The sequence below is a fragment of the Grammomys surdaster genome, unplaced genomic scaffold (assembly GCF_004785775.1).
Source record: "Grammomys surdaster isolate TR1022 unplaced genomic scaffold, NIH_TR_1.0 125231, whole genome shotgun sequence".
In the NCBI taxonomy this organism is placed as follows: Eukaryota; Metazoa; Chordata; class Mammalia; order Rodentia; family Muridae; genus Grammomys; species Grammomys surdaster.
In genome coordinates, this window is record NW_021620120.1 from 627,068 (window position 1) to 640,233 (window position 13,166).

General features: G+C 41.5%; 1 protein-coding gene and 2 pseudogenes across 1 annotated transcript; 2 read left to right on the forward strand and 1 right to left on the reverse strand.

Moving 5' to 3' along the window:
• Window positions 1-631: 631 nt before the first annotated feature.
• Window positions 632-4,630, forward strand: LOC114637217 (annotated as a pseudogene).
• Window positions 4,616-6,169, forward strand: LOC114637247 (annotated as a pseudogene).
• A 1,449-nt stretch (window positions 6,170-7,618) lies between these two features.
• Window positions 7,619-8,536, reverse strand: LOC114637233 (olfactory receptor 24-like). Its single transcript, XM_028785458.1, has one exon. The coding sequence runs from the start codon at window positions 8,534-8,536 to the stop codon at window positions 7,619-7,621; it is 918 nt and encodes a 305-aa protein (XP_028641291.1).
• Between the last annotated feature and the right edge of the window lie 4,630 nt (window positions 8,537-13,166).

A 13,166-nucleotide genomic window follows, 5' to 3' on the forward strand; every position in this document is an offset into this window, starting at 1 on the left:
ACTCCTTCCAAAGCTCCTATGGCCACCTGTCCTGGAGACTGTGTTTATAAGTGTGCTCCCCCCAAGTAGGACCTAAACACCTAAACACTTCTAACTTCCAAATGTGATAATTATTGGCAGACCTAACCCATAAAAGTTTTCCACGGAGTCTGCCAGAGGACCTGGGTTTTATTTCCAGCACTCATGTGGCAATTAATAGGACCAGTAACACCAGTTCCAGGGTGTCAGATGCCCACTTTTAGCCTCTGGTGGCACTGGGCACTCACGAGGTGCACAAACATATATATAAGCAAAACATCAGTGCACATAAAACAGTTAAACAAAAAATGTTTTGTTTTAGAGAACATATTAATCCTGGAATGTTAAAAGTGTTCTAGGAAACGTGACATTAAGTACTCAGTGTAGGAGAACAGAGGTCAAGAGCAAGACCAGGTTCCAGGTTTGACCATTCCTGGTGAGAGTCAAAGGAGGGGAAAACCCAGCATTGGAGATTCCCCCTCTGAGGTTTCACTTCTCTGAAACTCAAACTTTGTTGGGTACTTTTGCATGGACACTATTGACGCTTCCTCAGTTCTCATTGTAATTGGGTGGCAGGAACCTAGATACTCGAATCAGGGCTACCACGGGAAGGATGGGGTCCGCAAAGAACTGTGCTCTCCTGGAGATGGTGGTGGTCGTTCTGGCTGTTACCCAAACCGGTACTGGTAAGTTCAGGAGTCCGGAAGGAAATAAGCTCTGTGGGGAGAAGTAAGGGCATCGGGACCAGACCCTCCGAATCGCTTCTCCACCGGGTCCTGAGCTCCGCGCCCTGCCCTACTCCAACCCCACCGCTCTGAGCCCTGGCCCAGGGTTATCAGAGAAGGGTTCTGATGTAATCCTGCGCCGCCCCCAGGCCCACATTCACTGCGCTATTTTCACACTGTCCTGTCATGGCCGGGCTGTGGGGAGCCCCAGTACATTTCTGTTGGATAGGTGGACGACATGCAGTTTCAACGCTGTGATAGCATTGAGGAGATTCCGAGGATGGAGCCACGTGCACCTTGGATGGAGAAGGAAGGACCAGAATATTGGGAGGAGCTGAAACTCAAGGTCAAAGACATTGCACAGAGGACCAGAGTCAAGACGGTGAGTGACCCCAGGCCTGCGAGATAGAGCCAGACATGCACCTTCTTGGAGCACAATATCAGGCTGCATATGATGGCTCAGATTACATCACCCTGAATGAGGACCTGAGTTCCTGGACTGCAGCAGAAGTGGTGGGTCAGATCATGAAGAGCAAGTTAGAGTTAGATTGTGCAGCAGAGTACTTCAGGGCCTATGTGGAGGGAGAGTGCTTGGAGCTACTCCACAGATTCCTGCGGAATGGAAAAGAGACTCTTCAGCGAACAGGTATGAGGCACAACTGGGAACCACTTTTAGAAAGCAAAGATATCTCCTCAACCATACAAATGAGGTCCTTGTTGCCTGGGGAGGGAGAAAATAATGAATCAACTGGAATACTGCATATGGAGGAGGAAGTCTTTCCTGATCCATCATCAGAGAGTGACTGTCCCCAGGGCTGACCTTAAGTTCAGAACAGTTGAGTCTGTCCCAGGATGGAAGGAGAAAACTTCCTGAGATAAGCAACAAAGCACTTCCATTCAGTCTGCAGCTCATTGTGAACCATGGCCTCTTTCAGGGCTGGTTCTCTGCCCACCCCCAATGTCTTTGGAGGTCACACTCCACTGATGCTGATGAGTCTTTTAGCTCAACCCAGTAGGGATCAGAGATGAGAAATCTGAAGACTCCTACTTGATTCTATCTTAGGATTTCTATTGCTACAAAGAAACAGCATGACCAAAAGCAAGTTGGGGAAGAAAGGGTTTGTTTGGCTTACCCTTCCAGCACTGTTCATCTTTGAAGGAAGTCAGGACAGAAAGTCAAACCATTGATCTACAAGATGTGGAGGAGTGTTGCTTCCTGGCTTGTACCATATGGCTTGCTCAGCCTGTATTCTTATAGAACCCAGGACCACCAGCCCAGTGATGGCACCACCTACAATGAATTGGGTCCCACCGCATCAACCATCACTTAAGAAAATGACTTACAGGATTGCCTGCAGCCTGATGTTTTCGAGTTATTTTGATAACAGAGATTCCCTCCTCTCATATAACTTTAGCTTGTGTCAAGTTGACATAAAACTATCCAGTACACTGACTCTGATTGTAGAACATTCCAAAGAATTGATCATTCTAAGTCCCTGAATCTAGGCTCCCATATGGTGCTTATATCCCTCCTTTACCCTAAATCTGTCCATCCAAAGGGTGCTCACATGATCCTCAATTTTTAATGCGTCCCCACCCAGATCCCCCAAAGGCACATGTGACCCATCACCCTAAACCTGGAGGTGATGTCACCCTGAGGTGCTGGGCCCTGGGCTTTTACCCTGCTGACATCACCCTGATCTGGCAGTTGAATGGGGAGGACCTGACCTAGGACATGGAGCTTGTGGAGACGAGGCCTTCAGGGGATGGAACCTTCCAGAAGTGGGCAGCTGTGGTGGTGCCTTCTGGAGAGGAGCAGAGATACACATGCCATGTGTACCATGAGGGGCTGCCTGAGCTCCTTGCCCTGAAATGGGGTAAGGATGGGTAAGGGTAACAGAATCAAGGAAAGAAGGAGCCTAGATCAAGATCAGGGATGAGAACTGGGGATCAAGACCCTCACCCTCCACTCCTTTCCCAGGAAGATCTTCTCAATCCTCTGTCATTGTTATGGTCATCATTGCTGTTCTGGTTCTCCTGGAAAGTGTGCTCATTACTGTTGTGATGTGCAAAAGGAGGGGTGCAGGTAAGCAAAAGGGTTACCTGAGTCTTCTTCCTCACTTGTGGACTCCAGGTCTTAGGTGGAATTGTCCCTGCCTCTTCTCTGGGAGCCCACCATCTCAAATGACACAGTGATTTATTTTATGTTATCATTGTAATTTAATGTCTATCTATGAGTATATGATGTAGGTGCTTGTGTGCATAATATAGCTATGTGTTCAGTCATGTATATATGTGTGTGTATATGTATGTATATATGTATGTATACTTGTGTGTATGTGTGTACATGTGTGTTTTGCTTGTGTGTATGCGTGTGTGTGAGAGTTTATGTTCACGTTTATGTGTATGTATGTGTAAGCCAGAGGTCACTACTGTACGTCTCTCTTCTTCATCCTTTCTATATTTTCTTGAGATACAATTTTACTAATTTGGTTAGAACAGCTAGTCAGGAAACTCCAGGAATTCTCCTCTTTCTGCTTCCTTAGTACTGAGATTATAGATGTGAATCAACCACATGCAGACAGACTCAGTATACACAATTTAAACAACTTACATTGAAATCCCGAATAATTAAATCTTAAAAGATCAAAATTACAAATTATAATTCTAGGAAATATTTTTTGAATCATGTAAAGACATTTAGTTATATTTTGAAAAGGTGTTTACTTAAGGTGCATAATGTATCACAGAATCCACTTTATCCCTAATAGCATACATGTTTGCGTGCACAAGCACTCAGACTACTAATGAAAGTCACACTGATGTAGCATTGTAAGCAACATAAACTAGGAAGCAGAATCACAAACAAATGCTCACTTTGTCTGAGTCTCTGTGCTGACAATCTGCTGTGAATGGAAACAAGGGAAATAAGGGCCATAATCAGAGTGGAAGGTCCCTACTGAGAACAGACCCTCCAAACAGCTTTACTACACTCCTTCATATCTCACATGTTTTATGTCTGTCCGAGTCTGCAGTCCTGGTTCTAGTTGCTTCCCTTGGATTAAGATTAAGGCTTTTCATAGAGTTTCATGGCCCTGCTGTCTTCCTGGCCTCTTACCCACTGTATTCTTTCCGCAGGGGAAAGATGCATCAGTTATACTCAGACTGCCAGTAAGTGTGGTGGGATATGGTCCCTGATATGGGATAGAATAGACAGGAGCCCATGGGGGAACATAGCCAGCCCATCTTGTGAAGTCTGATCAAGTCTCATTTGTTCTGCTACAGGCAGGAACAGAGATTAAGGCTCTGATGCTTCTCTCACCATCTAGAAAGGTAAGACCTTGCAGGACTTAACCTGTAGCATGTGGTGGAACAGAAAGGATGGAGTTATGGGGACTCTAAGCACTAGAACATTTTGAGTTGAGTTCTTTACAGTATCACCACTCCCAGGGAACAGTCTGAAAGTCTTCTGTTTTCTTCTCCAGTATGAAAGTACTGCATTGTGTGGGACTGAGTCTTACAGGATGTGTTCAGATCTCTCTTTCTCTACTATGAATCCAAGTCCCTTAATTTCTCTTTCAGCAGTTGACATCTCAAGCTGTCTGCTGTCGGCACAGTGTGACAAAATGAGCAGCCCAGATCAACTCTGAGGACTGACTCTCTACCCCATACCTGTGCCTTTCTCACCTGTACCACAGGACAATTTGGGACTTCTTCATTCCTTGTGGAACTTTACGTTTCTGTGAGCAGTCCCTTACTTCCCTATTGAAAAAGAGGATGTAGATATAGCTTTATTTTTTTACCTTCTGGATATAAGCTGTGGTTTATGTTGTTAAAAGTGGAAGATTTGTAAATTTGAAAGGAAATAAAGCATGAAAACTGACAAACCCCATGTGTTTAATGGACTCAGTCTTTTGTGGGTGGTTCAGGAGAAGGCTGGAGAACAGAGTGTGGCTGGGATTTGACATCACTGCATCTTTCATGGGCTTGGATGTAGTCATTTCCTTTACACTTGATCTTCTTGGGAGGAATAGATTTGGACCATGATGCCATGTGAATTGTATGTAGTGTCCTGAGCGTTGATGAAACCACCTAGGGAATGACTAAGATGAGAAAGGGATCAAGGACTGAGCCCTGGTGAGCCTGGCCTTCCTGGCTCATGTCTACATGGTGACAAAAATATTAGGGGGCTTTCTGTAGGCAGATACCATTCCCATGATTTGTAGTGAGAATTTTGGTTATTTAAAAAAAAGCCATAGAAATGTTATAGTAAAATGTTTTTGTTTTAATCCCAGATGTTGGGCATGGAGCTACTTTAGATTGTCTACAGCAGCTGACTATGATTTGCCTTGTGCTTTGGCAGGGCCATGATTTTGTCAGCTGCAATTCATTTCTGCAGGTGGGGACTCTTCTGGGCACTTTTGAAAGGATATATAAATGGGAGAGTCCTGTGGGCCACTGTATCTACACCTCCTGCTACTGCTGCTGGTTGCTGGTTGCTGTTGTAGATTGTTGCTATTTGTCAAGTGGTCTTGCACAAAGAGACAAGAAGAAATTAGATATCCTCACAGTAAAGATCAAATTTGCTCCAAGACACTCAATACCCCCAATCAGCAGAAAATAGTCTAAAAATATGGATAGACTCCTTTCCCCTTCTTCGTTCTCTCCTATCTAGTGTTGGAGGGTTGAAAGGCATAAGGGTGTAGAAAGGCAGTATAAAAAGGAACCCGTAAAGTAGCCAAAAGTCCAGCTACAGTGGCTGGCTGCTTGAGCCAGTTCTTCACCTTTAGCTCTTTAGATACAGATGAGTATATCCTGTTGGGTGTTCTGGTATATGATCATTGCCTAGCAATCTGTCACTCCCTATGTCACTTCTCATGGGTCCTCAATGGTGCCTGGGGTTGGTGCTTACAGTCTGGCTGTCTGGCTTTATGGTAGATGGATTAGTTGTTGCTTTATGGTAGATGGATTAGTTGTTGCAGCCGTGGTTCTGTGGCCCCAACCTAGTTGATCACTTTTCCTATGATTTCTTACCTTTGATGGTCCTGGCTTACTTAGATACCTGAGTGGCCCAGATGACTACATTTGTCCTTTCTGTTATCTTGCTGACTGTCCCCATTGGTTTGGTTCTGATCTCCTATGCTCAGATTGTGGTGACTGTGCTGAGAATTCCCTCTGGGGCCAGAAGGACCAAGGCCTTCTCCACATGTTCCTCTCACCTGGCTGTGGTGTCCACAATCTATGGAACACTCATGGTCTTGTACACTGTGCCCCCTGTTTTGCATTCTCAGCTCCTATTCAAAGGCTTTGCCCTGCTCTACACAGTGGTCACCCCCATCTTCAACCCTGTCATCTATACCTTGAGCAACTAGGAGGTACAACAGGCACTAAGAAGGTGTGTCTACTGCAAACCAACTGAAATGTGAACTAAGAAGGAGAGCAGTGAAGATTTTCTATTGGACTGTCAGTGTCTTGATTGAAAATTTACCCACAATGGGCTTGAGATGAGTAACTATGCTCTTTCTCAGATTCCCCTTTAGGTTTTCTTGCCCAGAGGCAAGAAAATAGTAAAAAAAATTTTTTCAGATGTTAGTTTAAAAGATTATGTAAATCACTCTGCATAGTTTACTGAATACAACAAAAATAGTACTCTGAGATTATCTTCACCCTGTAAAGACATGTACTAAGTTGTCACTCTGTAGTCTGTTGCTGTATAGCACTTCTGCTAATGACTAATAGAAACAAGACACCAATACAATCACAAAGCTAGATCAATGTTCATCTGTTTTATTGTAGTGTGACATTAGAAGTGTTCTTTCCTATTGTGTGTATTTGGTTTGAGCATGCAAAGTTGATGGTTGAACTTGCAGTTTGGTTTCCTACAAAATGATGTGTCATAAGTAACTCTACACACACACACACACACACACACACACACATTCAGAGACACAAACAGTATCAACAACAATAAATTATTCTAAAGGAAATCTATAATATATTCTCCATTAAAAGATAGAATAAATTTATATTGTTTCTCATTCTGCTCCTATTGACCTGGGTTATTGTTCGACTCATCAGCTTCCCGATCTCTTACTTGTGATTTAACGTTTGTGAACTCTAAAGCTCCCTTTAAAATGATTTGTCAGTGGCATCCACGTTCACCTAGAGGAAGGATATTAGAGAAAGACTGAAATACTTAAATTCACTAGATCTCTGGAACAGGAAATGTAGTAAAACCTTTAAGGATATCAGGGGGCTATTGTAACTAAACCACTGGAATTCTAATAATTATCACATGTTTGTAGTGATTGCAATGGATATTCATGGATCAGGAATATGAGTATAAGAAGACAAATTAAAGAATAACAAACCCAACATCATATTTTTTCCTATAAATCATTTTATTTGTTACTTGTCTTGTTGCTATGGCAAAATACCTGCCAATCAATTTAGGAATGAAAGATTCATTTAACTCATGGTTTGAAGAATACAATACATCAGGATGAGAGAAGCACAGAAGGGAGATGGGGTCCTAGGTTACATTGCATCTGTGATGAACAAGGAAAAACAGATGAATAATGATATAGTAAGCCTGGTTTTTCATTTTTCCCTTTATCATTCCAGGATGATCCTATGGAATAGATAGTGCCATACACATTCGAAGTTAATCTTTCCTCCTCAGTGAAATCTCTCCAGAGACTTCTTCACATAAATGCTCAGATGTGTGTTCAAGGTGATCCCAAAACCAGTTTAGTTATCAGTGAAGATTAGCCATAGCCATCCTGTAATTCTCCCATGAACCATGGTGTTAACTGACTTAGTTTGCATGGTGTTGGGGTGTGATCCTTCCTGATAGATGATCCTTATTACTGAGACTACTCTATGTTTAGGATGCTTCTCAATGAACTCTTAACATCCTTATTTCTCAGACTATAAATGAAGGGGTTCAGAGTGGGAGTTACCAAGGTATACATGACAGCAGCTACCACCTCCCCAGAGGAACGAGAACTAGATGGGGGCTTCAGGTAGGCAGCAAAGACTGTGCTGTAGAAAAGGAGGACTACAGAGAGGTGAGAACTACATGTGGACAGTGCTTTCCTTTTCCCCTGTGCTGATGGAACCCTAGCCACAGCATAAAAAATACAACCATAAGAAGTCACAATGCAGAGAAGTGCACTGATTCCTAAAACTCCAACTAAAACTACCATCAGGATTTCATTGAGGCGAGTATCTGAGCAGGAAAGCCATAAGAGAGGCCCAAATTCACAGAAAAAATGAGGAATCTCTTGATTGATATGAAAGTATAACTGAGAGAGCAACAAAGTATGGGTCAGAGACACACAATTAGTTACTCCCCATGACCCACTGACCAGAACCCCACATCTACAAGGAGTCATGAGAAGTGGATAGTGCAGTGGGTGGCAGATAGCAGCATAGCGGTCAATAGCCATGACTGCCAGAAGCAGGTTATCCATGTCCGCAAAAACAGCAAAAAAGTACAACTGAGTCAGGCATCCAGAGAATGAGATTGATCCATCTCCAGTCCACAGAGTCTCCAGCATTTTCGGGGCTGTGGTGGTGATGATGCAAAGATCCACGAGTGAGAGCTGACTGAGGAAGAAATACATGGGTGTGTGGAGGTGGACATCAGCATTAATAGTTAAGAGAAGCAGCAGGTTCCCTAAAAGTCCCAGCAAGTATAGAACAAGAAAGAAGCTAAAGAGGAGCTGCCATTTTTCTGGGTCATTGGACAGTCCCAAGAGGATAAAACCAGTAGCCTGAGTGCAGTTCATCCTGGGTCTTTTGTATCAAGAAGAAATTGGTATGAATACAATTTTGTCACTGCAGGCAAGAATTGGCATCAACCCAGACCTGGTCCCATGGCAATGTGTCCCCCTTATGGCATCGATTGAGCAATGGAAACTAGAATGGGGTGGAGGGACAAGACTTGGAGTTCATTAAGAAGAGCTCCCTAGGGAAACCTAAAGACAATTTGTTGAATGTCTTCCAGGAATTCTCTGAGTGAAAGGTATGCTATTTCACCATTGTGTTATATGATGAAATAACAAGTTTCTTATGAATCTTTTTGCCTTTATTCCTTTGAAGACAAAGGTTGCATCTTAGTACTTAGCTTAGTGCTTTGCTGACAGTGGTATTTCAATAAATGTTCCTGTCCATCCATAGAGTCACCACTTTGGTCACATCTCCGGAAGACTAAGTAGACTCCTGGTGTTTCCTAGGTGATTTACTGTGACCTCTGGAGTCTCAATGAATGCATTGCTCTCAGTGCTGCCAAGCGAGTTCCTTCAAAAAATATAACCATGTTACTTATTTGTTTAAAAGTAGTTACATGTATAAACACAACTTTTATGAAACTGTGTAAGTCTTTGTCTTCTAAGACTCTTATTAGTTTGATCTGGTGTTGCCTCATAACCTCTATTGGCCTCACTGCACACATTCAATGAGTCATCAGTAAGATTAACATTTCTCGCCGGGCGGTGGTGGCACACGCCTTTAATCCCAGCACTTGGGAGGCAGAGGCAGGCTGATTTCTGAGTTCGAGGCCAGCCTGGTCTACAGAGTGAGTTCCAGGACAGCCAGAACTACACAGAGAAACCCTGTCTCGAAAAAACCAAGAAAAAAAAAAAAAAGAAAGATTAACATTTCTCAGTACTAATTTTTTGTCTTGGTCAATCTGTTCCTGCATAATATTACAAACTAAGTAATGAAAAAAGTTTTATTTTGGATCAAAGATCAAATAGAAGACAGAATAACTCCCTTTTTTATGGAGTCTAATACAGCAGAGAACAACACACGGGACGATGTGGGAAGTGTGTGTTTGTGACTTCTGGTAACTCCCCTTAAGCCACTAGTATCTAATCATTGTGTGTTTAACTAATCCAAAAGACAACCAAAGGGTCCACCACAGTCAGACTCAGTTTCCCTAATCTCAGTATCTCACAGAGCTGTGATATGACTGAGAGATAATGCACGGTTTCAAACCATCGGGTTTATCCTTGCCATCTCAGTTTCTCTTCTAGGAAGTTATTGTTCTTTGACTTGCAGATCTACCTTCCACCTTCCTAGATTACCACACTTGTGACATGGAGGATGTTATAAAACTACACACATACAGACACACACACACACACACACACACACACACACACACACATTAAATAGTAAAGTTTTAAGTTAGTATTTGCCTCCTTCACAAGGAAATGAGACATGATAGATCAAAGCAGAATCTGATTTTCCTCTTCAAAGTGTGCCTAGTGCTTGGCATTAAAAAAAAATCCAGCAAATACTTGTCATGAAATGTACAATTGCTCAGTAGTGATTGGAGTCAGAATGAGTACTGTATTGTTCCCTTCTGTGGTTCATTTTAGTATTTCAGGAAAGAAATACCTTTCCTCCAGGCATTGCCCTGCTAGTGTGACTTGAACACATGGCGCATCCATATCTTTCATTTCCACATAAACAGTGTAAACAATGTAACACTATAAACAGTGTTATAACATTGTTCTCCACAAAAATCTTCCTCATCTCAGCCCCTTGCTCACCTTTACTTTTCTTACCTTGACTAGACATTTTCTCATCAATTCAATCAAAGCTTATTGCATCAAGAGAATAACTGGCTAGATTCATTGTACTCTAATTACTATAATTCAAGCTGCACACATTTCAGTTTTGCTTTGACTCCATTGCTCAAACACCTCTAGTGTCTCGTCTTTCCTATTAATTATACATACTATACTGTGCCTAGTTACTGGAAACTCCTAGGTGTGCCTCTGCCCACCTGTTCCACCCTTAGATAGGCAGTCTTTTCTTTCTGACTGGTCAGGATGGTTTTTCTAATTCTCATTCCTGACATTTTGTAATTCATAAAGACTTCTACAAAATACCATTCATTGAAGTAGGCTAGGAATCATATTTAGCTATTTGGGACCATCAAGACAATATTTGAAATTAGTAAAATTCCAGTTTTCTCTCTAATAAAGATATCCAGATGTTGGTAATATAGAGAACAGCTAGCGCAATGCCAAAATCATGAGAGAATCTTTTTTTTGGTGTGTGTGTGTTTCTTCTGGTTATGTATAGGTACCTGCTAGAACTGTGAATTTCCAATAATTATCCTATTTCTTCCTTCATCTTAGGAACATGACTTAATTCAATATCAAATTAGTCTGATTAAATTAATAAGAAGAAAATGTGTAAATCTTTTCAAATATATGGCATTGAAGGCATTCTATGGAAGCAATGAACCATAGAAAGTCATGAGGTAGAAATTTCACCAATCCTACAGTCAGTTATTCTAGGTATAGATTCACATTTGTCTCCTTGGCCACAGCATAAAATCATTGGAGATTTTAAAAATTACACTATATTTTTTCAAGACTTTGTAATTTCTATACTATGCAAAGTTTGGGTAGAATTAAAATGTTTAATCTTTTAGCCACCCAATGTTATAGGTGACTGGAAGACAAAACAATGTTCCTAATCAATTTACTAATAAGTATAAATTATATGGAGTCTTAAAAATGATATAATTTCCATTCATGTCCAAGAAATACTGCTTGTAAAACCCACCTGGGATTACTGTTACCTGTGTGTAATGCTCTGAGCTCTCCAGTGCCTCCCATGTTATTTGAAGGTCTAACACACTGTGGTGAACCAGAAGATTCTGCATCACCTTCCCCCTCTTTATTTGCACATCTCTCTCTGCTCTTCAACTTCCTGTCTCAACCACACTGACCTCCAAGTCAATACCTGTTCTCCACTGTGGGAAATATTGTGATACTTGATAAATCTACATGGATAATTCCCTCATTTTTGTCCTAAACAATGTGTTTTCTGACTATCTCATGTAAAAACACACACTCAAATACTCCCTCCCCCCTCCACACAAGTAATTGTTGCCCTTCCCTGATCTGTTGTTATCAATAGATTGTATGTTAATTTGATGTATTACATATCTTCAACTTAAATGAAAGTTATAGGAAGAAACAAAAATACTTTCTGTTTTTTTTTCAATACTGTAACCCCAGCATCCAAAACAATACCTATCATTTTTGCCTGTCCTCTGTGCATTTACAGGGTTCACTAAAAGGGTACTATTACCTATTCAGTGTTTGATAACAAACCTTTTGAGATCACATTTACTTATTATCACAGTTTGTGTCTACACTTTATCCACAAGATTCCCTTGACCATGATGCTAATTTAATTATCATCATAAAAACAACACACTATAAAACAAGTGATCCATGTCCTAGGCCGAGTAAGTGACTTTAGCAGTAGAGGGATAGTTGTTTTGCCTTTTTTTTGTCCTGCATCATACATTCAGATTAGTTAGCATCAGAAGCAATATGGAAATTTCATTACATTATCTCAGATAGCAAGGAGATGCCTACCATGAACACGTGTGTAGGAGAAATGTTCTAACTGTAACTACTGATGGTGGGACATTTAAAGAATCATGAATTATACTAACAGACACACATGGCTTAGGATTTGGGATTATGTACAAGAAGTGATGTAGAAGTATATACTACTACAGTTCACAAATTATTTTTGTCTTTTCTGCTAATAGAACCACCCCTGTCCACTATAAACACTCTATGTGTTTATTTAACACCAAATACAACCTAACTTGTTACTAACATTGGAACACAATCTGCTTCTCTGATGATCATGACTTTAACAGGTAATTCAGGTAAGAGATGAATCCTCTAATTCTTTGGTCTCTCTCCCTTCTCTTCATCCCTTCTCTCATTCTTACATGAACACCAGATCCGCTAAAGTCACACACACACACACACACACACACACACACACACACACACCCTGCCATTTATTTACAGCATATCATATGCTTGATTGTACAGCTTATCGTGAGATCTGAAAATCTCATACACACCAAGGGTGCTTGTGCTTCTACCCCAAATCTATAAACAAATTAGGAAAATAAAAAATTTCCAGATAGTGACTTGTAGAGTGAACCTACTCTATCTATGATGTTATTTTCACATACTGTAGTCAAAATAGCCCCCATTTTCCCTCACTCACTGATTGCTGTGGTCTGAAGTTCCTTTTACCAGAAGGGGGAGAAAGACCCTAAAAGTCTATGTGAAGGCACATTCCTCATAAGCCAAGCTCTCAGAAGGTGGAGGATCACTAGTCCCTCTGCATGTAAGTAACAGTTGCTCAGCTTGGTCTTCTTGTAGGACAGCAGGAGCAGGGACTGTCTCTGACTCTGTTGCCTGCCTTTGGATCCTTTTCCCCTAACTGGGTTGCCTTGTCTAGCTTCAGTAGGAAAAGATATGCCTCATCTTTACTGCAACTTGAAATGCCAAGGAGGATTGTCATCTGTTTGAGGCCTCCCATTTTCTGAGGAGAAAGAGAGAGGAGAGAGAGGAGAGG

Coding starts and splice junctions, on each gene's coding strand:
- LOC114637233 (XM_028785458.1), bottom strand. CDS start 8,536: ATGAACTGCACTCAGGCTACTGGTTTTATCCTCTTGGGACTGTCCAAT.